A 27,204-nucleotide genomic window follows, 5' to 3' on the forward strand; every position below is an offset into this window, starting at 1 on the left:
AGATGTTCAAGGTTACAGTGAACTATGATTGCACCTGCACTCCAGCATGAGCAGCAGACCACGACCCCCATTTCAAATAAATAAATAAAATTTCCTATTTTGTCTCAGGCCTCAATACTACTAGGAGAGCCATCTACCTAAGACTTGCTTGTCTATTCTTTCCCAACACCCAATCCAAGAATTTTAAAAGAACTAAGAATAAGGCCAGGTACAGTGACTCACACACACCTGTAATCCTGGCACTTTGGGAGGCTGAGACAGGCAGATCACCTGAGGTCAGGAGTTCACGACCACCCTGGCCAATATGGCAAAACTCCATCTCTACTAAAAATACAAAAATTAGCTGGGTGTGGTGGCACACACCTATAATCCCAGCTACTCAGGAGGCTGAGGCAGGAGAATCGCTTGAACCCAGGAGGCAGAGGTGGTAGTGAACCAAGATCACACCACTACACTCCAGGCTGGGAGACACAGACTCCATCTCAAAAAGAAAAAAGAACTAAGAACAAAAATGATTTCCTATTTCTCCAAGTCAGAGACCTTGAGTTACCTAAACAAATGTAGAAACAACACCCTATGCTTACATCTCAATTCAATAAACTCAGATCTTAATTCAACAAAGTATTTCCTGGCTGGGCATAGTGTCTCATGTCTGTAATCCCAGCACTTTGGGAGGCTGAGTCCAGAGGATTGCTTAAGCCCAGGAGTTCAAGACCAGCCAGAGCAACACAGCAAAATCCCATCTCTACTAAAAATACAAAAAAAGAAAATTAGCCAGGAGTAGTGGTGTGCACCTGTAGTCCCAGCTATTTGGGAGGCTGAAGTGGGAGAATTACTTGAGCCCAGGAAGTTGAGGCTGCAGTGAGCTGTGAGCACACCACTGCACATCTATCAATGGGGAAGGCACAGCCATAGGCCATACATTCCTTCAACAAATAGGTATGCAGCTTCTTCAAACCAAAGTACTCTAAGTGCTAGGGATACAGTAGTCAACAGGACAAAGTAGATATTACCTTAACGGAACTTCAGGAGGAAACATGTTAAACAAGAGTTATATTTATATATTTTATATATACACACACATATACAATTTTTTTTTTTTGAGACAGGGTCTCACTGTGTTGCCCAGGCTGCAGCGCAGTGCTGCGATCTCTGCTCACTGGAAGCTCTACTACCACCCCCGTTCAAGTGATTCTGTGCCTCAGCCACCTGAATAGCTGAGATTACAGGCGTGGACCTGGCTAATTTTTGTAAAAAATATTTTTTATGGAAGAAAGCTTTTGATTTACCTACCCCACAAAAAAAAAAAAAAAAAAAATTTTAAAAGGAAGCAAAGATAGGGTATTTTAGATAGGGTGATCAAGGAAAGTCTCTAAAGAGGTAAGATGTGAACAAAAACGTGAAACAATGTTAAAAAAAAAAAAGCCCCTGATAAGATCAAGCTGACAGCAGTCCATATGTATATAAATGTTCCAAGCCCAGACACTTTGAAGTGTAGAAATATAAGGCCAGTAATTATAGCCATAAAGAAAGTAAAAGGAGACTAGTATAGTGGATGTGGGCAGTGGTAGCCATGGCTGAGGAATTTGAACTGTACTGGGAATGAGGCTCTGTGGTACTGCAAGGCATACAGTGCTTCACCTGAGTGAGATTATATTGCAGTAAAGGTGATAAGGCAAGTGTAAAGCAATTGTCAGATGAGGCAGAATAATCAGAAACAGAGCATGTATAAAATATAATGTGAGTCACTGAAAGAGTTAAAACCACATTAAAGCCAGGAAGGAAAGAGTTCAGAGGTGGAACCTGAGATAAGACTATGGAAGGGAGGTACAGCATGAGGGTCATACAGGGCTTGTTCAGCAAACAACCAGGCATACAACATGGCTGACATGTTTGATATGCTTAGTAGAGTACTGGGAGATTAGACTACTGCAGTAGGTTGTATTGTAGAAGGTTGTATTGTAGAAAACCATTAATTATCTAACTCTGCAGCCAATGGAAAGCCACTGAAGGTTTGCGTTATGGGAGAAGAGGAAGAGGAATAAAAAAATTATTAGAGGGCTATTTGGTAAAGTATCTCTGACTACGGTGGAATGAGGCTTTTGCAGTAGTCCAAGTAAAAAATAACCAAACTAGATGGTAGTTGTAAAGAGAGAACAAATACAAAAGAGGTGGAGAAGCAGACACTGAAGAAAGTTGAATTGATAAAATTTAACAAATGACTGGATGTTGATGTTGTCCATATTGACTGTAAGGTGCAGGTGAGACAATCTGGATGATTCACAATTTGTTCCAAAACAAGCAAATAACCTATAATCCACAAAAATTACCAAAAGAAGTCCTGCTTAGTGGAATAAGACTCTGGTTCTTAATAAAAGCAAAACTGCTAATCATCAAAAAAAATCAGCCTTAGCCAGGTGTAGTGGTGCACACCTGTAATCCTAGCACTTGGGAGGGCAAGGCAGGTGGATCATTTGAGCCCAGGAGTTCAAGACCAGCCTGGGCAACATGACAAAACCCCAACTCTACAAAAATACAAAAATTAGCCAAGCATGGTAAGTGCATGCCTGTAGTCCCAGCTACTCAGGAGGCTAAGGCAGGAGGATCACTTGACTCCAGGAGGTTGAAGCTGCAGTGAGCTGAGATTGTGCCACTGCACTCCAGCCTGGACAACAGAGCAAGACTGTCTCAAAAAACAAAAACAGACTTTACTAAAAATTAAAATGACACTGATGATAAAATGATACAATGCCTAAAAGCGTATCCTTTCACCCTAAAAAAAGGAAGAAAGGTCTCTAGTTTATATAAAGGTAATGTGCAATGAACAATGACAACACACAACCACAGTTAAGGGACAGCCTAACCAGTCAGAGAATCACATGAAAAAGGCCAGGGAATCCTAGTAGCCAACTCTAACAGAGCACTAAAATGTGACTTGAGTGGATTTCCACATAGGAATAGGAGAAATGACCATTAAACAAATGCACGTCGGGCACGGTGGCCCATACCTGTAATCCCAAAACTTTGGGAGGCCAAGTAGGGTAGATCATCTGAGGTCAGGAGTTCAAGACCAGCCTGACCAACATGGTGAAACTCCGTCTCTAATAAAATACAAAATTAGCCAGGTGTGGTGGCGCATGCCTGTAATCCCAACTCTGGGGAGGCTGAGGCAGGAGAATCCCTTGAACCTGGGAGGTGGAGGTTGCAGTGAGCCAAGATCATGCCATTGCACTCCAGCCTTGGCAACAAGAACGAAACTCCATCCAAAAAAAAAAAAAAAATGCGGTTCTATCCACTGAAACAGCTTGAGGTTATGGAGGGGGATAATTTCAGAAACTTCAGTGTATAAAAAGGAACAGCTTCCACAATTAGTTTTTTTGCCCCAAAACTTTCAAGTAATAATTATTAGTCAGTTTCAAATTAACATTTACTAATCAGTCTCTGTTAAGGTACTTTATTTCAAACAAAGGATGGTATCACTGTCATGAGTTTTTAAAGTATAATTTTTTTAAAAAGTCTAAGACTCCAAATACTTTTAATTTATTCATTAAAATAACTGACACTTCAATTCAAAATAGCCATCTATTTTTAATATACAATCATCAAACATTTTGGCCAGAGACATGAATCTGAAGACTGCTCCACAAATGAACTTTCTACAAATAAAGTTAGTATATAGTGTTTAAATCAGGATTCAAAGTATCATTAAGGCCAGATTTTACAAAAGATATGATTCCCAAGTGGGATGCATGTGTCCTAGGTTTCTGAAATTCCCATTTATTCAATATGCAATAAGGCCTTTCATATCTTTCATGCCCACAGAGGCGACAGCAAACAATCAGACATATAACCAACTAGCAATTCTGCCCTTACATTATCTGACATTTTATATTTGTTTATTGCCTGCCTTCCCCATAAAAAAATAATTCTCATGACAACAGTGACTGTGTTTTTTCAACTATATCCCCAGTACTTAAAACATGCCTAACATATAACAGGCATTAAATGAATACTGATCAATATATCCATAAGAAAGACAAAAACTATATTCTTCTACGAACAGATCCAAGCAATTACAATATACCCTGCTTGAATCTGCCACTTTTTACAGAATGATGTTTAATTTTGGTATGTGTCTCTTCCTGAATTGCAGAAAATACAGTTATCTTTGAAAAGGTTGGAAAAGATTCCATGATTACAGAGAATCACTCTTTAATATACTTCAGGATCTAGTCAGAACTTGTGGGACACGTACAGGAACACCAGAGTCACTTCTGCACAATGAGACACAAACGGATGGATGTCACCCCTCACTAAAGGCATATATGCAGTACAAAACATGCCAAGGGATACGACAAGACTTAATTAGTGCTCAGAAGGAGCTTTGTGACACAAGATGAAAGGTACCACAGACACAGAAAACATTACAAAGGTGTGGCAATACAATACCTCAAAGACAAGAATCAGTTTGTGACCCTGATGTAATGAGGATTCCAGGGACCACTGACAATCTCCACTTACAAAGCAAAGCATGGAACAGACCCAAAGTATCAAATGCCCTGTAACAAAGAGAAACTGACATGATAAGTCCTGCGCTGTCCTCCCAGCTTTCCTTTCCACATTAGTAGTAAAGTGCAGGCAGGCATTTCTTTCATGGAGACAAACTTTTCTCCATATTGTCTACTTTCTGTCATTAATATCACTTACCTCCTGCCCTGTAGCTGCTTCCATATCAAGAAACAGATCAAGAAGAGATCGGACAAGGCGAGCTGCTTTAGCCTTGCTGATGGAATTCAAGAAGGGTCGCACATACTTCAGGAGTCCCCCAAGCTCTGTATGAAAGGCAATTCAAAAAGAGAAGTAAACATCAACATTTGAAACAAAATACCCATTTAAAAAATTGACCCAACATCATAAAAATCGGTACTTACATCACTGGAATCAGTCTAAATGAAACTTTATAGGAGTTTAAAGAATTCCAATTTCAGTTAGGAAGGTGAATAAGACAAGGAGAAGGAAAAAAAAAAAGCATTCCTAGCAAATAGCAGAGTAGCAAAAATAAGTTAACATTATATACCAAATTTTCATTCTGTTCCCTACTCAGCCACTGGATTACTATGAAGTTCCAGGCAAAGCTCATGCCTCTGCTTCATTTATCCATCTTAATGAAAGATAAACAGCCAAGTACTCATAATCTCAAAAAAGCAGTTTTCTAGAACATGAAATATGCTGTGTCCCTCCCACCTTAACAAAATTACTTCCTCACAACCAGTAAATTATGATCAGGTTATAGAAGTAATTTTTTTTTTCTACTTTCCAAGTCTGCTTCAGCTGTTCCCTTTAAATAGACAGAGGTTTTCTACTCCAGATGCGTTTTTCCTGTCTTTCTGCAGTGCTCCCCAGTTTAGCCTTTCTGCAATATCACTTCCCTGGCACTCTTCTGAATAAACTTTTCACATAGAAGTTAGAGTGTTTTGCCCTTAAAGTGCTACTGTATCTCTTTTAAATTCCTCATAAATCTTCAAAACCTAAGTCTTACACTATGACCAAAAAAGGTATCCACCATAGAGCATTTCCCCCACTTTATAGAAGAGGGCAGTACACAAACTCTAAAGAAACATCTTTCAAAACAATAAACTACAAAAACAAACAAAACAAAACAAAACAAAAAACAATAAATTAGAGATATGTTTGTCAAACAATAAAAATTAGAGGATGTTTCAACTAAACAACGAAGGAGGTATTTCTGGAATGTAGGTTAAAATTACTTTAGTGCCACTGCCTCTTTAATATTCTCCAATTGCAGACTCACCCTCCTGAGAACTCTAATTCAGGGCAAGCAAACCTCACCCTCCAGAGAATGCTAATTCAAGGCCCTGAAATTCTCATCTGCCTGAATAGTCAGAGAATGCACGGGACTGTGTCAGGTACTTGAGAACTTGACATAGGGTCGAAAAGTTCATTTTTCCCCTTCACTCCCCAGTATTGACCTTTGATTCCCAATGTTAAAAACTTTTTGCCATTCTGCCACCTCATTCACCTCGGCACAGACTATGGCATGTACTCCTGCTTCCAAGAGATACTAATGCCATAATCCCATCTGAAATGTCTTCCTATCTTTTCAGCCTATACAAATCTTATATATCCTTTCAGGTCCATCAAAGTCCTATTGTGTTTTCCCTGCTAACTCCAGTCTAGAGTGATTCTCCCCCTCAAATTCCTTTTGCGTTTATTTCAATTATATTATGTAATGACGGCTTTTTTAAAGTAGTCTGGTGCAATGTCCCTTCTCCCACAGAATTTCCTCCTGTGCCTGAACGATTCTAAATGATTTCTAGTCACAGAAATATTCACAAAGTAGCCTATTCCAATGTTGGCCAAACCAAATTATTCCTTTTTGAAACACAAATCTATACCTTCTTTCACATGGTTTTAAATACTAACAGATAATTATTATTTACATCTCCCTAACTTCCCTTTATCCAAGCTTAACATCTTTGGCTATTTCAATGGTTCCTCCAAAGTCCTTATTTCTAGATAACTTAGTTGTTCTCCTCTGAACAAACTCTAATTTTTAAAGTTACTACTTGTGGTATTTTGTGGTACCCAGAAATGAAAACAATGCTCCAGGTAGGGTCTGACAGTAGACCAGGAGGCTTAATTCTCTTGATCTGGCCGTCATATGTAACACAAGACAGCATGTTTTGCTTTTTCTAATACTTCTCTTGGTTCAGACTGAATTCATTAAAGTCCTTTTTAATAGACTACTGTTGAAACAGGTCATTCCCCCAACCCCTGTTTTGAAAAATACTTTAAGTATATAACTTAATCCTTTTCACAACTGAATTTAATCTTCCTGGCTTTGGCAATAACTGTGAATCTCAATTCTATCTTCTAAATGTACTGAGTCATCTACAAAAATAAGCATGCCTTCTGAATGGCTTTAACCATTGATTCCAGATGCTGACCAGAAAAACAAGGACAGATCCTCATGACATAATGCCTGAAGACTTCCCTTCAGGCTGACAAATGATTCATTTATTAACATGTTTTGGATAAAGTTATTCAGCCCATTGTAAATTCATAACCTGTACTTGTGATATTAATATTATGGCAAATGTTCAACTATCCTGTTTCATCAGAGATATAGTCTATATCATTCCTCTAATCCAGGGGCTGGCAAACCTTATCTGTGAAGGACCAGATAGTAAATTTTTTCGGCTTTGCAGGTTATATGGTCTTAGTAGCAGGTCCTGAACTCAGCCAGTCACACACAGTGTGGAAACAAATGGGCATGGCTTTGTTCTAATAAAACTTTATTTACAAAAACAGGTGTCATGCAGAACTCTGAAAATCTATGGGTCTGATAAAACTAACCCAAAAGAGAACTAGGCTGGGCATGGTGGTTCACACCTGTAATCCCAGCACTTTGGAAGGCCAAGGCAGGCGGATTGCTTGAACTCAGGTTCAAGACCAGCCTGGGCAACATGGTGAAACCTCCCTCTACAAAAATACAAAAAATTAGCCAGGCATGGTGGTGTGGGCCTGTAGCCCCAGTTACTTGGGGAGCTGAGGCAGTAGCATCGCTTGATCCCAGGAGGTCAAGGCTGCACTGAGCCAAGATCGTGCCACTGCACTCCAGCTTGGGTGACAAAGTGAGACTCCGTCTTAAATAAACAAAACAAAACAAAAAAAGAGAGAACTAAGATAAGTTTGGAATAATTTATTCACAATAAATCCACTGTTTTAAGAGATTACCATCTCCTTATCAAATAATCTGTCCCACAGCTCTACCACTGATGACCCTGTATAGTGTCTATTCTTTATTTTGCTTCAATGTACACCACACAGTGAATACATCTATTCTTTGCATTACCCTCTTGAAAGGTAGAATAACATTTGCCAGCCGGGCGCGGTGGCTCAAGCCTGTAATCCCAGCACTTTGGGAGGCCGAGGCGGGTGGATCACAAGGTCAAGAGATCGAGACCATCCTGGTCAACATGGTGAAACCCCGTCTCTACTAAAACTACAAAAAATTAGCTGGGCATGGTGGCGCGTGCCTGTAATCCCAGCTACTCAGGAGGCTGAGGCAGGAGAATTGCCTGAACCCAGAAGGCGGAGGTTGTGGTGAGCCGAGATCACGCCATTGCACTCCAGCCTGGGTAACAAGAGCGAAACTCCGTCTCAAAAAAAAAAAAAAAAAAATTTGCCCATCCTCAGTTTCCTTATATCTCTTCATGATTTTTCTCAGAATATATGGCTCTATAGTTGTAAGTGTTAGAACTATTTTTTGATAATAAAAGAAACTCTTAGAGTCTAAAGACCTGAACTTACTTACAGAGACTATCTGCTCTGTCTTCTCTCACCTACCATTAATTCTCTCTTTCTGCTGTTATTTCTATTTTTTTCACTTTGAAAAATCATTTTCCTTCCTAGAAAAGGCAGAGGTGAAACACGAGCTAAGCAGTCTGCCTTTTTCTCTAACACCTGCTAGCATTACAATATTTTCTCTAAGCACTGAGTGTTATTCTTCTTACCCTAAGAGAGAAGCAAATGATCTTAGTTGTCCAGTTGTCCCCCTGCTTTTCTTTATCTTTTTTTTTTTTTTTTTGAGAAAGAGCATCACTCAGTCACCCAGGCTGTAGTACAATGGTGCAATTGTGGCTCACTGCAGCCTTGACCTCCCAAGCTCAAGTGATCCTCCTGCCTCTGTTTCCCAAGCATCTGGGACCACAGGCACACACCACCACACCCAGCCAATTTCTTAATTTTTTTGTAGACATGGGGTCTCCTTATGTTACCCATGCTGCTTTAAAAAAAAATTTTATAGAGATAGGGTCTCGCTATGTGGTGCAAACTGGTCTCTAACTCCTAGCTTCAAGCAATCCTCCCACCTCAGCTTCCCAAAGTGCTGGGATTACAGGTGTGAGCCACTGTGCCCAGATGCCATTTTTCAAAAGACTCAGTTCATCTTCTGTTTTAGTCTACTACTGTTTTATATTCATTCTTGTTTATACTTCCTGTTTCTATTTTCATACATACTGAGTTAATTTCTTTTTAAGTCCTATAAAATCATACTGACTTCTTCCTATTCTTACTGGGATTATTTGTAATTATATGACCAGAATTTCCTTGTCAGAACCTCGCAGAACTTAGCTGAGCACAGTGGCTCACACCTGTAATCCTAGCACTTTGAGAGGGCGAGGCAGGTGGATCATCTGAGGCCAGGAGTTCAAGATCAGCCTGGCCAACATGGTGAAACTTCACCTCTACTGAAAAAAAAAAAAAAATAGTCATGCATGGTGGCCCACAACTGTAGTCCAAGCTACTTGGGAGGCTGAGGCATGAGAATCGCTTGAACCCAGGAGGCAGAGACTGCAGTGAGCCAAGATCACACCACTGCACTCTAGCCTGGGCAACAGAGTGAGACTTGGTCTCAAAAAAAAAAGGCTGGGTTCGGTGGCTCATGCCTATAATCACAACACTTTGGGAGGCCAAGGTGGGTGATCATTTGAGGTCAGGAGCCCAAGACCAGCCTGCCAACATGGTGAAACCCCGCCTCTACTAAAAATACAAAAATTAGTCAGGCATGGTGGTGGGTGCCTGTAGTTCCAGCTATTTGGGAGGGTAATGCAGGAGAATCACTTGAACCTGAGAGGTGGAGCCAAGATCGCCACCACTGCACTCCAGCCTGGGCGACAGGGCAAGGCTCTGAAGACTCTGTCTCAGAAAAAAAAAAAAAAAAAAAAAGAAAGAAAGAACAAACCTCACAGAACTCAACAGATTCCTTTTAAAAGTTTTAGGCTATGAAGTATGCAAATCCTCAGCCTAGGCATCATGTCTGATGATGCTCAACACTACTTGTAACCACAATTATACATCAGACATTGTTTTATTCAGTAATCCCCAAGTGATTGTTGTTGGCCAGGGATCCTATCTTAAATTTTTTAGTAGAATACTTAGCACAATGCTATGCATATATTAAATGCATAAAAAACAAAACTGAAGATTAATGGAACAGACACATTTTCTGTTCTCAGGGAGGAAACAATACAAACCTCTCTATCACTAATATCAAAGGCAGATAAATATATGTAGGCCCCAAGAATTCCTTAGAGTTCCCATTGTGTATACCTATACTCATCAAACTTTCTTAGAAAACAATAAGTTAACATAGAAATGTTTTTGAAAGTTCTTAAGCCGGGCGCGGTGGCTCACGCCTGTAATCCCAGCACTTTGGGAGGCCGAGGCGGGTGGATCACGAGGTCAAGAGATCGAGACCATCCTGGTCAACATGGTGAAACCCCGTCTCTACTAAAAATACAAAAAAAATCAGCTGGGCATGGTGGCGCATGCTTGTAATCCCAGCTACTCAGGAGGCTGAGGCAGGAGAATTGCCTGAACCCAGGAGGCGGAGGTTGCGGTGAGCCGAGATCGTGCCATTGCACTCCAGCCTGGCCAACAAGAGCGAAACTCCGTCTCAAAAAAAAAAAAATGAAAAATAAAAAAATTTCTTGCAGGGCGTTGTGGCTCACACCTGTAATCCTAGCACTTTGGGAGGCTGAGGTGGGTGGATCACCTGAGGTCAGGAGTTCAAAACCAGCCTGGCCATCATGGTGACACTCCGTCTTTAAAAAAAAAAAAAAAAAAAAAGAAAGTTCTTTATAACTCATCTATTAAATTCTAACAGGCTTAGCAGTACACTTCTAAACTTCTCAGGTATTGGGTCATAAGGCAGGAAGGTCAAGAAATAAGAGGAGATTACATAAAAAATTGGAATTTCAAGCAAAACAGTAACATTTTGGATGAAAATTACTGAAGTGTTGACTACATACCATACACTTGTTCCTAATTCATGCCACTGGAAGAAAGTAGAAATTTGGATATTGCAACAAAAAAATATTTTTTTTGAGATAGGGTCTTGCTCTGTCACCCAGGCTGGAGCACAGTAGTGTGATTATAGCTCACTATAGCCTCAACCTCCTTGGCTCAAGCAATCCTCCCCACTCCGCTTCCAGAGTAGCTGGGGACTACAGGCAAATAACACCACAACCAGCTAAGTTTTCTATTTTTTTGTAGAGACAGGGTCTTACTATGTTGCCAGGGCTGGTCGCAAATTCCTGGGCTCAGGGGATCCTCCTGCCTCAGCCTGCCAAAGTGCTGGGATTGTAGGCATGAGCCACAACACCTGGCTAACAACAAAAAAAACTTTCACATCACTTCAGTTGGCTTTATAATTCAGAAAAATTATTAATTATATTTTGCATGGAGTAACTGTCAAAACTGTTTTGGAACCCCCCAAGCTCAAATTAACTGACAGACAATGGAATCCATATGTATGTTAAATAGGAGGGAAGTTAGCCTAAGATGAAAAGACACCACCCACCAGTGATCATTTGTAAGTAGACAATTAAAGGAAAGCAATAGCCATGATGTCATGTGGCTATATGAGCTCTGAAGTAGGACTACACAGGTTCAAATCCTAAGTCTACCAGTTACTAGTTGAATGAGGTTGGGTGGATTATTTAACTTTTCCGTGCTCAGTATCCTCATGTGTAAAACAGATAACAGTACCTACTTCAGGTTGTTTTGAGGATTCAATCAAGTTAAACCATGTATGTGTTTAAAAGAGTAACTAGTTGGCCAGGTGCAATGGTTTACACCTGTAATCTCATCATTTTGGGAGGCTGAGGCAGATAGATCACCTGAGGTCAGGAGTTCGAGACCCACCTGACCAACATGGTGAAACCTCGCCTCTACTTAAAAAAAAAAAAAAAAAATAGCTGGGCATAGTGGCACATGTCTGCAATCCTAGCTACTAGGGAGGCTAAGGTAGAAGAATCACTTGAAACTGGGAGGCAGAGGTTGCAGGGAGCCAAGATCACACAATCTGCACTCCAGCCTGGACAATAAGATTGAAACTGTCTCAAAAAAAATTTTTTTAAAACAACAAAAAAAAGAGTAACTAGTTCATAGCATTCAAAAACCATTATGTATGGTTCTTCTAATAGATACTTAATGATGTTTTCAGTAAGATATAAGGCCCACGTAAACACATCCTCACAATTTCATACATCTTTATTCAATTCTGTAGACTGAGCTTAATAATTAATAAATCAGTTATCTTTAATTGAAAAAAAAAATCTTTAGTTCTCAAGTTCAAGAAGCTGTGCTAGCTAACCCCCATCATTCTCTTGAACAACATAATTTTAGGGAAAATAATTCATGAGGTCACTTACCAGAGGTTAATTCATTCTAATCAAATGTGTTCTAAATTCATTTTAAACTTGACAAAAATCACCCATTTTAAGTTTAAACAGATTCCTCTCTAAATACTATTAATCACTTTACCAATGAAAGGTCCTTCCTGGTCAAAAGGACTCTCTTCTCATTCCAAGGACACACCCACCATCAGACTATTATGTCAAATCTAATCAGTCAATGGTTCAATTACAACTAGAATGTTTGAGCAATGATGTGCCCAAAGTCCTAGGTACTATTGGAGAAGCCTTGGGAAGGCTACATTTAATGTCTTACTCATTCTCATTCTTAATTAGCAAAAGAAAAAAAAAAAAAAGCAGTGAGTCACTTGGATACAAACTCCCTGGTCATTTTTAAATCAAGTGCTTAAGACGCTATCTATCTTAAATACATCAGAGTTGCTCAGTGAAATTATTGAAGACTGTTGCTGCCTCTATGTAAGGGAATACAGTGAGAATTCAAAAACCAGAAACAAATCAGAGATCACTATATCCCAAAAAAATAAGACTGTCACTCATTTGCAAAACAAAATTGCCATGAAAGAACTGAGTTTAAAGACCACTTAATTTCCTGCTAAAAAAAAGTTGCCAAGAAAATAAAGCTGAATTTAGTTTGTGAATGGAGTCCCATGATTCTTTACTCCAGTAAAAGACAGGAATTTCATTCAGCATTTGAGGTGCAATCCATGTGTAGCACTTACCTGCAGCTTGTCCGGTCTTCGCCAGGAGAGATCCCAGTTCCAGGATGCTCTGCTCTTTGACTTGCACTGCCTCCTCATCATTTTCCTGAATGTCACGCTTCACTGGGAGAGAAAAACACAAACCCTCTTAAAATCCTGACCAAAAAGTAAAGACTGAAGGAAATTTCACCCTCATAAGGCCCATTACAAATTCATATTTACCAAAAGACAAATTCTAGCGAGTAAAAAAAAAAACCTCTAAGCCAGGAAAAAAAAATGATCATATATATGTAGGACATGCTCCATGTAAATCATTAAAAAAAAAAAAAGTATTATTCTCTTTTGATTTTAAATGTGTCTCTTCATTCTATCCACTAGAATTTTGCTTATCTACATACACTGAGTTTCTGTTGTGGTTAAAGCAAAATTAAAACAAAACAAATCCTTCATACTTATGATGCCAAGATCCATGCTAGTCACTATGTTATGTGAAGATATTAAACATGCCTGTCGTTTATGCCACTAACTAAAATCAAATGACCAAGTTATTGATGACTGTAAGTCAAAAGCCTTTCAATAAACTTTAGGTCTGTGAAAAGCCTCAGCTGATGGGTGTGTTAGGGATAAGCAGTTCTATAAAGCCATTCAAGAAAAACAACTCTATCAAAGCCCCAGTGTGATCCTGCACAGCTACACTTAGGAGAGACTGCTGTTTTTTAATGCATTGAGGTCTGTGAAAAGAACTTTGTGCTATCTGTCCTATTTTCAACAGTTAATAACTATTTTAACATTCAAACGTGGAATAGTCTCTCCAAGTTTGTAGTGATCATCACTAGTTACTACTACTCTTACAAAGCATCATGACTTGACAAAAACCAAGATTTTGATACTCCATGATGGAGTCCAGAAAAAGTAAGACCATCAACCATCATGCCTCAAGCTTGCTCTAACAGTGAAGTTTTCAGGGAACTCTCCCCCAGTATAATGGGCAAACAGGAAATACTCTAATTGTAATGTTTAACATAATTTCTACTTTATGAATGCCAAAACATTAGGCACTAGGCACAGAAAACTAAAATTCATGCTCCTCACGTAAGTTCTAAGCGTACCCATAATAAAATACACAAGGAACGGTGATTGACATGACTCCGGTTCCGTAAAAGTAACTGACCTAAGTCAAGATCAGAACTTTTAACATGAAACACCTTTTACTAACATAATTCATTCAAAGATACATCTTAACCACTTCCTCTCCTTCTCTAGTATCCCCGATGACAAAGTATCAGGATCTTGTCATTGTCCTTTCTCCGTGCAGGTCTGGAACACCAAAATTCAACACACTAAATAAGTCACATGCCAACATCTTCCCAGTCCAACATACAGGTGCATTCTCATACTACTTGTTGAGCCAATTCAGATCTTCTCAAGCTACACTAAAAAGATCCCATCACATGCGGTGAAGAGCTGGTCCATGCCCTAACTGAATCCTTTATGAGTTGAACATTAAAGTCTTCCTCTGTCATCACAAATTTCTGTTCACACTTGAATCCCAATAGAAAGCTGCCGGAAGCGACCGTCTGGGATTCCCATTTCAGTTTTCCTGTTGTGTGCAGGTGTAGACCATCATACAGTGTTAAGAAAAATGTCTTTAATTTTTCCGGCAACATGCAGCCGACCCGTTGCAAAGCATTCCCTGAACTCCGCGGCTGACAACTAACTCCCTTAACTCACTTCCAACCCCTCTACAGGGAGTCTGAAAAGATTAGTCACCTCCTGTAGCCGGGCGGTCCCACTCCAACACCTCACTCTTACACTCTACACAGCGCAGATGAGCGTCTCGGCCACCTCCACAAACCAAATGCCAATCTGAGGTGTGTGTCACCCCTGCATTTCTCACATTCTGAAAGAGACCCTCCTCTAGTGGAGCTTTCCGCCGTGGGGCTGGGCGGGGAGAGGGAGCAGCTCCCCGCGTCCCGTGGAAGGAAACTCCTAGAGAAGAGCAAGCGCTCGCGCTCCCACCCGGAGCAGGCTGTGCTGATTACAACGGCGGGAAATGCCCGTCCTGGGCTGGTTTCGCCAAGGCCTTTCAACTAGAGACTCTCGGACCAGCCCGTGACAAGCTCGCAGCCCGGCACTGCTCCGGGTCCCAGACCAGCTCGTGCGGGCCAGAGCCGGGGACGAGGCTAGGGACGGGTGGGGGCCCAGCTCGGCCCATTCTCCCACCCCACGCTGAACCCCCCGTGAGTCAGCAGCCAGCAAGGGAACCCGGGGGCTGCTTCAAGGCCTCCCACAAGAGTGGGACCCGGGGGGCTCCGGGGAGATCGGAGCGGCCTGCGCCCCCGGCCCGGCCCCCCTCACACACACAGTGAGTCAGCAGCACCACAGCCGACTAGCCCAGCCCCTCTCCGCTGCCACCGACCGACAGAAGCCGAGCTGGGCCGGCAGGGCCCGGGAGGCGGCGCGGCGACCTTTACCGATGGAGTGGAGGATGTCGATGGAGGCCTCCCGGTCGGTGCTGAGTAGAGACTGGGCTCTCTGGAACTCCACCACCGCCGCCGCCGCCATCTTACCGCTCTCACACCGTCCCCGGCCACGGCCGCCAACGCCGGAAACACACACCCGGAAAGCCCGCCCTCGCGTCCCTCCGCCCGTAGCTCCCGCGGCGGCTCCGCTGCCAGAGCACCCCGGGAGTTGTAGTCTCTCCGCCGGGCGCGGGCTGAGGGGTGGGGAGGGCGGGAGTGCCTCGCAGGTGGGCTGCAAGCTCCATGGCGCCGCCTAGCGGGCGGGCGGAGAGGAAAAGAGGCGGTGCCCCGCAGGGGGAGCCCAAGGTCGGTCCCGCCCACTCCAAAAGAGGCTTCTTGATTCTGGCCCCTCTCGCGCACCCCTGAGAGGGGTTCTTGAGTACCGGGCTAGGTGTTCAGTCACAGCTGTGTGGCTTTTTTTGCAGCTTCCACGATTTAACCATTCATTCAGGGCGATACGTGACCTTATAAAGTGCTCGCTATGTGGCAGACAATGCCACCATTCGAAAGCGTTCCAGTGTCTGGAGCCTGTGCGCCGCACACACGCTTTCCAGGCTTGACTCCCACAGCGTGCTAGCAGGGCAGGAGGGCAGACCTGCCAGGGCCGGAGAAAACGGTCCTTCCCACGCGCGCGTTTCATCTTGGGACAGCGCTGGACGTGATGAACTGAAACATCACCTGTGCTCCATTCACGCCACAAACACCCCTTGGGAATCCACAGAAGACTCACCCAGCACCCCAGCTCAAAAAATAAAAAGAAGAAAAATTCAATTTTTCTTCCCAATATCTTCAGTCCCTTCAACTAAAGTCAGAGATATCAGTGAAGATGTCGTGTGGACAGAAAAATGACATTCTATGAGACCTCTTAGGGTTAAACTTAAGAAAGGTGCCAAAAGGGTACAAAGACAATTCAATATAAGGAAGACCTTTCTCTAGGTGATGACAATCCGAAGCTGGAAAGTCCTGTCCCATAAAGGGACCCGTAGGCTGGGCTCGGTGGTTTACGCCTGTAATCCCAGCACTTTGGGAGGCGGAGGCGGGAGGATCACCTGAGATCGGGAGTTCGAGACCAGCCTAACCAACATGGAGAAACCCCATCTCTACTAAAAATATAAAATTAGCCAAGCGTGGTGTCACATGCCTGTAATCCCAGCTACTTGGGAGGCTGAGGCAGGAGAATCGCTTGAACCCAGGAGGCGAAGGTTGCAGTGAGCCGAGATCATGCCATTGCACTTCAGCCTGGGCAAAAAGAGCGAAATTCTGTCTCTTTTTTTTTTTCTTTATTTGTGCTTTTTTATTAACGGGGTTTCACCATGTTGGTCAGGCTGGTCTTGAACTCCCAACCTCAGGTCATCTGCCCGCCTTGGCCTCCAAAGTGCTTGGATTACAGGTGTGAGCCACCGTGCCAGGTCAACTCTGTCTCAAAAAAATAAAAGGATCCATAAAGGGAACTAACGTTGCACACCTTCCTCTGTAAATAGATTAGCCCATTAATATTCATCTACTTTTATTCTCCCAAAAATGTTTTGTGAGGAAGATATTTACTCCCCTTTAATATGGGAGGAAACAGGGGATTTGAGTTATTTGATGAAGCTCAAATCGTGATTGAGAGAACTGAGAGCTGCCAGTTAGGGACTGCCTTCCTAATTCCTGGGTGTGTTCACATGAAAAGCAGATGACATCTCAAGTTGTTGTAAACAGGACTCATGACTTTGATGGAGAGTTGGATTAAATGTCTTCTGGCGGGGTGAGGTGGCTCACGCCTGTAACCCCAGAACTTTGGGAGGCCGAGGCGAGCAGATTGCTTGAGCCAGGGCAACACAGAGAGACCCCTGATTCTACTAAAAATACACAAATTAGCCGAGGATGGTGGTGGTGCACCTTGTAGTCTCAGCTACTTGGGAGGCTGAGGTGGGAGGCTTTAGAAGAAATCATAGAAAGCTGGGCACGGCGGCTCACACCTGTAATCCCAGCACTTTGGGAGTCCGAGGTAGGCAGATCACCAGGTCAGGAGATCAAGGCCATCCTGGCCAACATAGTGAAACCCTGTCTCTACTAAAAATACAAAAAAATTAGCTGGGCATGGTGGCACACGCCTGTAGTCCCAGCTACTCCAGAGGCTGAGTCAGGAGAATTGCTTGAATCCAGGAGGTGGAGATTCCAATGAGCCGAGATCGCACCACTGCACTACAGCCTGGGCGACAGTGCAAGACTCCATCTCAAAAAAGAAAAAAAAAAAGAAGAAATCATAGGAGAGGATAGAGTGCTGGACTCACTACAAAGAGAGGGTACTGTAAAAACAGTGGACACAAATCTTTTTGGCACCAGGGACCAGTTTTGTGGAAGAAAATTTTTCCACGGATGTGGGGAAAAGGGATGGTTTTGGGATAAAACTTCCACCTCAGATCATCAGGCATTAGATTTTCACAAGGAGCACACTATCTAGATCCCTGGCATGCTCAGTTCACAATAGGGTTTGCCTCCTATGAGAATCTAATGCTTCAGGTAATCTGACAAGGGGTGGAGCTCAGGTGGTAATGCTGGCTCCCCAGCTGCTCACCTCCTGCTGTGGGGCTTGGTTCCTAACAGACCACTGACTGGCAGCTGTCCACAGCCCAGGGTTGCAGACCCTTCCTGTAATAGACTAGGAGTGTCTGCCAGATCTTTCTCCCAAGCTAGTAACTCTTGCTGACTGTGGAAACGTGAGCCCATTCCTGTGTGATCACCATGGGGAACGTTTTGAGGTTAACTAGACATGTCTCTTGAGGAGTTTGGCATTTGTGCACATTCATGACGATGATCACCCACTTCTAGCCTACAGAATTCTGAATTAGGAAAGCTGGCTGGCATACTCTACAACAAGACAAGGAGAGAGGGCAGCAATGGGGTAGCTTCCACTCCCTGTGTTTGACATGGCAAGGTTCTTAAGGACCAAGTGGATGCTGAAAAGGTAGATCATCCTGGACCTTCTTAAAGAGACCTATTCAGTAGGGCCATATGCTAGTGTGAGGAGACCCAGTAATAAGAGGCTGGAAGTATGAACTTCAGGAGGCAGTCACTGATGGGAGTCTTGAGGTCCACAGGTAGATCCTCCAAAGAACACAAGAACATGTAAATACTCCCAACAAGAAAGAACCAGCACCCCGGTCTCTGCCTCTGATGTCAACAGTCATGAAGAGAGGAGACCTTGACTTATTTTAATTCCACCTACTTCTCTACTCTCACCAAAACTTACTCTACCCTGGAGGAGACCCAGAAACAGCAGAGTGAGAGGATGGAGAATGAAAAGAGTGAAACTGTAAACCAAACACAAATTTTCAACTGCCTGAGACTTAGGGGAGAAGCGTTAAGTTACATCTGAAATTAAAAGTTTTTATTTAAACTAGACTAGACTTTCAATCATTATAAATGGCATAAAAGATTTAGGGTGCAGTGGCTCACGCCTTTAATCTCAGCACGTTTGAAGGCCGAGGTGAGCGGATTACCTGAGGTCAGGAGTTTGAGACCCACCTGGCCAACATGACAAAATGCCGTCTCTAGTAAAAGTACAAAATAATCCTGTAATCCTAGCTACCCAGGAGGCTGAGACAGAAGTGCTTGAACCCAGGAGGCGGAGGTTGCAGTGAGCCGAGATTATGCCACTGCACTCCAGCCTGGGTGATGGACCGGGACTCCACCTCAAAAAAAAAAAAAAAGAGATTTAGGAGATTTGCCCACAGAGTCTCCAGGGAAAAGGAAGAAAAATCCAAAATTTGCCTTTGAGTAGGCTAGCCACTTAGTAGCTGATAACTTTAACATGTTTCTTAATTTTTCTGATCTTTGGTTTTCTCATCTATAAAGCAGGGAAAATAAAATCTAGCTCACCTGTAATTCCAGCACTTTGGAAGGTCATCTTCATTACATAACACTGAGACTGTATATTACAGGGATCGAGAACTACTGCTCAGTAGTCGCCTGTCATTGATTGCATCCATAGCTTAACAATCTCCCTAACGTAAGTATTACCAAAATGAAAGTCACTCAGTGAAATTCTCTTCTAAATCACTTTGCCCCTTACACACTTTACTCAGCTAAACCCCCCGCCTTTTTTTTTTTTTTTTTTGTCTCAGACATGCCACATTCCTTCTCACTTCAAAGCCTTTATATTTCCCCCTCAAAAGTTTCAGTGCAAAGGTCATTTCCACAAAGAGGCCTTCTGTATCCCATTAAGTAATCTCTTACGCCTTCAGTCCAGTAACCGTCATATCACTCTATTTCCTTCCTAGAGCTTAAGACAGTCTGTGATTTTATTACATCAATTTTAAATGTTTTTAGTTTTTATTGAATTTTAATTTATAAATTTTTATTTATTTATTTTTAATTTTAAGTTGTTTAGAGACAGGCTGGGCGTAGTGGCTCACGCCTGTAATCCCAGCACTTTGGGAGGCCGAGGTGGGTAGATCACCTGAGGTCAGGAGTTCAAGACCAGCCTGGCCAACATGGCAAAACCCCATCTCTACTAAAAATACAAAAATTAGCTGGTCATGATGGCAGGCGCCTGTGACCCCAGCTACTCCAGAGGCTAAGGCAGGAAAATCAGTTGAACCCAGAAGGCAGAGGGTGCAGTGAGCCAAGATGGCGCCACTCCAGCCTGGGTGACAGAGCAAGACTCCATCTCAAACAAACAAACAAAAAAAAAGTTTTTAGAGACAGAGTCATGCTCTGTGGCCTAGACTGGAGAGCAGCGGCATGATCATAGCTCACTGCAGCCTTGAACTACTGGGCTCAAGTGACTCTCCTGCCTCAGCCTCCTGAGTAGCTGGAACTACAGGCATGCACCACTATGCTTGGCTGATTTTTTTTAACAGACAAGATCTTGCTACGTTGCCCAGGCTGGTCTCAAACTCCTAGCCTCAAAGGATTCCCCCCACCTCAACCTCCCAAAGTGTTGGAATGACAGGCATGGGCCACTGTGCCCGGCCTATTTCACTTGTTTAAATCTCATCTCCCTCCAAAAGGTTGCAGGTCTATGCTATAGAAAATAAGCATAGAGGCCAGGCGCTGTGGTTCACACCTGTAATCACAGCACTTTGGGAGGCCAAGGCAGGCAGATTACCTGAGGTCGGGAATTTGAGACCAGCCTGACCATCATGGAGAAAACCCCGTCTCTACTAAAAATACAAAATTAGCCAAGCATCGTTTTGGGTTCCTGTAATCTCAGCTACTTGGGAGGCAGAGGCAGGAGAATTGCTTGAACCCTGGAGGTGGAGGTTGCGGTGAGCCAAGTTGGCAGCATTGTACTCCAGCCTGGGCAACAAGAGCGAAACTTCGTCTCAAAAAAAAAAAGAAAATGAGCACAGAATTTGAAGTCAGACAAAGAAGGAGCTCAATCTTCACTCTGCTACCAACAGTCAAATTACTTAAACTGTCTGATACAAAGTTTGATCATCAGTAAAGCTATTTTAAAAATCTACTTCATTTGATTTGTACAACAGTGTAAATGTTTTTATTGCCACAGAATTGGTTTTTTTGTTTGTTTCTTTCTTTTTTTTTGTTTTTTTTGAGACAGAGTCTCACTCTGTCACCCACGCTGGAGTGCAGTGGTAAGATCTTGGCTCACTACAACCTTTGCCACCTGGGTTGAAGTGATTCTCCTGCCTCAGTCTCCTGAGTAGCTGGGACTGCTCAGACATGCGCCACCACACTCTGTTAATTTTTGTATTTTTAGTAGAGAAATGGTTTCACCATGTTGGCCAGGCTGGTCATGAACTCCTGACCTCAAGTGATCTGCCCGCCTCAGCCTCCCAAAATGCTGGGATTACATGAGCCACCGAACCTGGCCAGAACTGTATAATTTTAAATGGCTAAAATGGTAAATTTGATGTTATTTACATTTTGCCACAATTTTTAAAAATTTACTTCACAGATTTGTTGACATTTAATTTTTTTTTTTTTTTTAAGACACAGGGTCTTGCTGTGTTGCCAAGGCAAGACTCAAACTCCTGGATTCAAGCCATCCTCCTGCCTTAGTCTCCCAAGTAGCTGGAACTACAGGTAAACACCACCATGCCCAGCTTTGAAGCTTAAATTTTTAAAGACACTAGAACACTTCAGAGCTATGATTGACATTTATAAGTATTCAATCAATGGCAGTTATTAAAATTGTAATTAAGTTGCTGATTAAATTAGCTAATTAGCACCCCCTACTCCCCTTCCTCAGGGAGCCCAGTTGGAGGGCTAAATGAATCTTTAATAAGTAATTTTCATAGTAATAGAGTGGTGATCAATTGTCAGTTCGATTTCCCATCTTTTTTTTCTTTCTTTCTTTCTTTTTTTTTTTTTTTTTTTTTGAGACCGACTCTGATTTTTGTTGCCCGAGCTGATGTGGAATGGCATGATCTCGGCTCACCACAACCTCCACCTCCCAGGTTTAAGTGATTTTCTTGCCTCAGCCTCCCAAGTAGCTGGGATTACGTATGCCCACCACCGCACCTGGCTATTTTTGTATTTTTAGTAGAGATGGGGTTTCTCCATGTTGATCAGGCTGGTCTTCAACTCCCAACTTCAGGCGATTCACCTGCCTCAGCCTCCCAAAGTGCTGGGATTACAGGCGTGAGCCATTGTGCTCAGCCTTTAATAGGTAATTTTTATAGTAATAGAGTAGTGATCAATTGTCAATTCTATTTCCCATTTAGGCTTCCTCATCCTCAGTCTTGCCTCCCTCCTCACCCTGTCATGCTTTTTCTTGTCCTCATACAACCCCAAACACGCTACTAATCCCTATCTTCCCTATGCTACCCTATATTCCAAAACAATGTCTTTTTTCTGTGTAACTCTTAATTGTTCACTGAGCTTTCTAAACATTTTGTATCCCAAAGTTGAACAAATAAAGGAATACTATGATGTACTATCCTGCTAATAAAAGAACATATGCTCCTCCTTCTCTTCTCTCTCCTACCTTATTGTAACTGGAAAAAGGAGTCTTGGTACAGAACCAAGAGAAGGTTCTTGGGTCTCACACGAGAAGAATTCAAGGAGAATCAGAGTGCAGTGAGAAGGGATAGTTTATTGAAAGCTACCTCATTATAGAATAGAGCGTTCTCAGAAAGCAAGTGGAGGAACACACAGTCTTTTTTTTTTTTTTTTTTTGAGAGATGGAGTTTCGCTCTTGTTACCCAGGCTGGAGTGCAATGGCGCGATCTCGGCTCACCGTAACCTCCGCCTCCTGGGTTCAGGCAATTCTCCTGCCTCAGCCTCCTGAGTAGCTGGGGTTACAGGCACGCGCCACCATGCCCAGCTAATTTTTTGTAATTTTAGTAGAGACGGGGTTTCACCATGTTGACCAGGATGGTCTCGATCTCTTGACCTCGTGATCCACCCGCCTCGGCCTCCCAAAGTGCTGGGATTACAGGCTTGAGCCACCGCGCCCGGCCAACACACAGTCTTTAAGTTTTTCTTATATAAGTATCTTGCCTATACAAAGACTAAACTAAGCTGTGCCTATGTGCAGAAGAGCAGACAGCATGACCAAATTTATTATGGTATTGATTTAAAGAAATCTATCCTTGACATTCTACTGTGTGAGTACATCAAAGCATAAGTAACTTGAAAAAAAGCATAATTATCTTGAAAGCAAATCTTGTTATGGGTATTGGGACATCTGGACTTTCTGTTTTTGTAGAAGTCTGTCCTTGCAGGTAATCTTTAGGCTCTTTCCTCAACTATAAAGATCTTATGACCTTGGGTCATCACTAGCAAGGAATGTGCCTTGCTAGTTTTGAGATGAGGTTGGCAGGGCACGGAGGTTCACGCCTGTAAACCCAGCACTTTGGGAGGCCGAGCCGCGTGGCTCACGAGGTCAGGAGATTGAGACTATCCTGGCCAAGATAGTGAAACCAACCCCGTCTCTACTAAATTTTGTAAAAATACAAAAATCAGCCAGGCATGGTGGCAGGCACCTATAATCTCAGCTACTTGGGAGGCTGAGGCAGGACAATTGCTTGAACCCGGGAGGTGGAGGTTGCAGTGAGCCGAGATCATGCCCCTGCACTCTAGCCTGGGCAACAAAGCAAGACTCCGTCTCAAAATAAATAAGTAAATAAAAGACGGAGTTAATTAGCTGGGTGCGGTAGATCACGCCTGTAATCCCAGCACTTTGGGAGGCCAAGGTAGGCAGATCACCTGAGGTCAGGAGTTCGAGACCAGCCAGGCCAACATGGCGAAACACTGTCTCTACTAAAAGGACAAAAATTAGCCAGGTGTGGTGGCAGGCGCCTGTAATACCAGCTACTCAGAAGGCTGAGGCAGGAAAATATCTTGAATCCAGGAGGAGGAGGTTGCAGTTAGCTGAGATCACACCACTGCACTCCAGCCTGGGCAACAGAGCAAGACTCTACCTCAAAAAAAAAAAAAAAAAAGATGGAGTTGATTTTAAAATGGCCTTACTCTGGCTCTCCTAGGCTCCTGCTTCCCTAACACTTATGACAAGGAGTTAAGGTTGCACTAGTGCTGACTCCATAACTCAACACGTTCATTGCCATTCAAGCTCTAGAGAGGGGGAAAAATACTAAAAAACAAGGAAAAGATACATTATATTTTTATCTCTTTTGGGGAACCCTTCTCTCACACATTGCCACATTTCCACAGACTTCCAGTCACCTTATTGTATTTGAATTGTGTTACAGTTCTCTTTTAGTGAAAGTCTGTTGTGATAACCTTGTCTTTGATTTTACTTTCACTATTGATAGTTCAAGTAGGTGTAAAATTCTTACATTGTAACTTTTCAGTCAACATTTTAAAGATACTAAAGGTGACTGTCTTCAGTCTAATTGAAGTTCCATTGTAGGTAGTCTTATCTTTCCCCTTGGTTAGTTTTAACACATTTTCTGTTTTCGGCTTTTATAGGCTTCCCTACAAAATATTTACATCCTGATCAGGACTCACCGGCTTTCCTGAATCTCAAGATTCCTGCCTCCCAGTAATCCTGGAAAATTATCCACCATTATCTCTTCAAGTATTGCCTTCTCTGTCTCCCTTTCCTCTTGGAAATCTTTTGACATGTAAGTTAGATCTGCATTCTCCAGGACAATAGTCACTAGCCACACATGGCTGTCAACTGAGCTGTGTGTGGTATAAGTGCAAAATACACACTGGGTTTCAAAGACAGTGGGAAAAAAGAACATAAAATATTTATTCATGATTTTTATATCACATGATGGAATAATATTTTGGATTAATTTCATGTGTTTCTTTTTACTTTCTGTTAGGTTGGTACTAGAAAATTTTAAATTATATATGTATGTATGTATCTCATACTATATTTCTGTTGGACTGTGTAAGACTATCTGCTTTTCTTTTCCATATCTTTTATGTTTTCTATCTCCTTGTCTCTCCATACGACATTACAAGGAATTTTCCTAAATTCATTTGATTGTTTACTGGATTATATTATCAACTCTTTCTAATCTGCTACTCAATCCATCTGCTAAACTTGTTTTGTTTTGTTTTGTTTTCCAGACAGAGTCTCGCTCTGTTGTCCAGGCTGGAGTGCAATGGCGCAATCTCGGCTCACTGCAACCTCTGCCTCCTGGGTTCAAGCGATTCTCTGGTCTCAGTCTCCTGAGCAGCTGGTACTACAAGCGCACACCCTCACGCCTAATTTTTGTTTGTTTGTTTGAGACTATGTCTCACTCTGTTGCCCAGCCTGGAGTGCAATGGTGCAATCTTGGCTCACTGCAACCTCTGCCTCCCAAGTTCAAGCGATTCTCCTGCCTCAGCCTCCTGAGTAGCTGGGATTACAGGCGTGTACCACCACAGCTGGCTAATTTTTGTATTTTTAGTAGAGACTGGGTTTCACCATGTTGGTCAGGCTGGTCTCCGGCTCCTGACCTTAAGATCCGCCAGCCTTGGCCTCCCAAAGTGCTGAGATTACAGGCGTGAGCCATCGCACCCGGTCCGTTCACTAAACTTTAGTGTTAATCAAATTAAAACATATTTTTTGGTCCTCCCTCGGACTGTGACACCCAGCACGGAGCCGCAGGGGTGGCGGTCCGGAGTCGGAGTCGTGGTGACCAGCTGCAAGTATTCGCGTTGCGTCCTCCTGGAGAAGAGGAAAGGGTCTTTCGGAGCTGGCAGTTTCCAGCTCCCTGGGGGTCATTTGGAGTTTGGTGAGAGCTGGGAAGAATGTGCTCGAAGGGAAACGTGGGAAGAAGCTCTTCACCTGATACATGTTCGCTTTGCCTCAGTTGTAACTTCTCTCATTGGGAAGGAAAATTACCATTATGTTACTATATTAATGAAAGGAGAAGTAGACGTGACTCATGATTCAGAACCAGAGAGTGTAGAGCCTGAAAAAAATGAAAGTTGGAAGGAGGTTCCCTGGGAAGAATTTCCTCCACTAGACCAGCTTTTCTGGGCCCTGTGTTCTTTGAAAGAACAAGGCTATGATCCATTTAAAGAAGATCTGAACCATCTGGTAGGATGCAAAGGAAATCATCTCTAGGGGGCTGAGAAGATTTCTTGATTTTCTTTAAAAGACAAAAATAAGGTCGGGTTAGAGAATGAAAAATATCTGCATTTCGGAACAACTCCATTTTATCTATAAAAGTTCTTGTGATCACCAGTTTATTTCCAGTCTCTTGATGTACCCACCACCCCTTCAGCCAGTACTTGAGAATATTTTTTTGAAATATGTAATTGAATTGTATTTCAGACACAGAATATATGATAAATAATATGTTATTTATGGGTAATCTGCTTTCCATGTTTATCTATGACATTTACTGTGCAGTTTGTCATTACTAGCTTGCATGGAATAGGATGCTATCGAATTTGCCTTAGTGTTCTGTTCAAATAGAAATCCAAATTCAAATATTGTAGTTTAGATTCAAACACAGTCTGCCTGTTGCAAAATTTACCAAGTTTGTTGATGTACCTCTTTTATTTAAAAAAATTGGGTGGGGGGTAATATATTATGACAGTCTTTGCAACTTACAGGGAATAGGACAGGCCATTGGGGTGTATTTCCCAAGTTTCCAATTGAGAACCTAAACCAAGAGAAGTGACATAAACCATCTAATATCCTACCATTAGCAGGCTGTGAGAGTGATTTCTCACTTACTCTCTGTCGCCAGGCTGGAGTGCAGTGGCCCAGTCTTGGCTTACTGCAACCTCTGCCTCACAGCCTAATGCAGTTCTGCCTCAGTCTCCTGAGTAGCTGGGATTATAGGCGCACCACCTTGCCCAGCTAAGGATGGTCTCCATCTCCTAACCTCATGATCGGCCCACCTCAGCCTCCCAAAGTGCTGGGATTACAGGTGTGAGCCACCACGCCCGACTCTCACTTACTGTCTCTGAGGCCCAGGGTCCCTATATGTAAAACGAGGAGATTCATCTAGAGCAATAGTTCTCAAAGTATTGTCTGGGGGCCCTCGAGAGCCTTTCAAGAGTATTCTAGGTAAAAACTATTTTTATAATACTAACACAAAATTTGCCTTTTCCACTCTCTCTCTTTTTTTTTTTTTTTTTTTTTTTTTTGACAGAGTTTCACTCTCGTTGCCCAGGCTGGAGTGCAATGGTGCAATCTTGGCTCACCACGACCTTTGCCTCTGAGCTAAAGCAATTCTCCTGCCCCAGCCTCCGGAGTAGCTGGGACTACAGGCATGAGCCACCACACCCAACTAATTTTGTATTTTTAGTAGAGACTGCGTTTCTCCATGTTGGTCAGGCTGGTCTCGAACTCCCAACCTCAGTTGATCCACCCAC

The 27,204-nt window shown here is 42.7% G+C and overlaps 1 protein-coding gene and 1 pseudogene across 2 annotated transcripts in view; one reads left to right on the forward strand and one right to left on the reverse strand.

Moving 5' to 3' along the window:
• The window catches only part of PSMD11 (proteasome 26S subunit, non-ATPase 11), a 39,832-nt gene extending 23,730 nt beyond the window's left edge, over positions 1-16,102 (reverse strand). Inside the window, exons 1-3 of the mRNA XM_032280913.1 lie at positions 15,415-16,102; positions 12,962-13,063; positions 4,708-4,832 (exon numbers count right to left, since the gene is read on the reverse strand). Coding sequence (XP_032136804.1) covers positions 4,708-4,832; positions 12,962-13,063; positions 15,415-15,505 — 318 coding nt within the window. The 5' untranslated portion in view covers positions 15,506-16,102. The remainder of the gene's footprint in view (positions 1-4,707; positions 4,833-12,961; positions 13,064-15,414) is intronic.
• On the forward strand, positions 15,706-26,629 carry LOC116552676 (annotated as a pseudogene). Its single transcript, XR_004269487.1, has 3 exons — positions 15,706-15,768; positions 16,032-16,120; positions 25,375-26,629. The product of XR_004269487.1 is annotated as a nucleotide triphosphate diphosphatase NUDT15 pseudogene (transcript).
• The last annotated feature ends 575 nt before the right edge of the window (positions 26,630-27,204 follow it).

Source organism: Sapajus apella, unplaced genomic scaffold, assembly GCF_009761245.1.
Source record: "Sapajus apella isolate SASKATOON/1434 unplaced genomic scaffold, GSC_monkey_1.0 scaffold12, whole genome shotgun sequence".
Taxonomy (NCBI): Eukaryota; Metazoa; Chordata; class Mammalia; order Primates; family Cebidae; genus Sapajus; species Sapajus apella.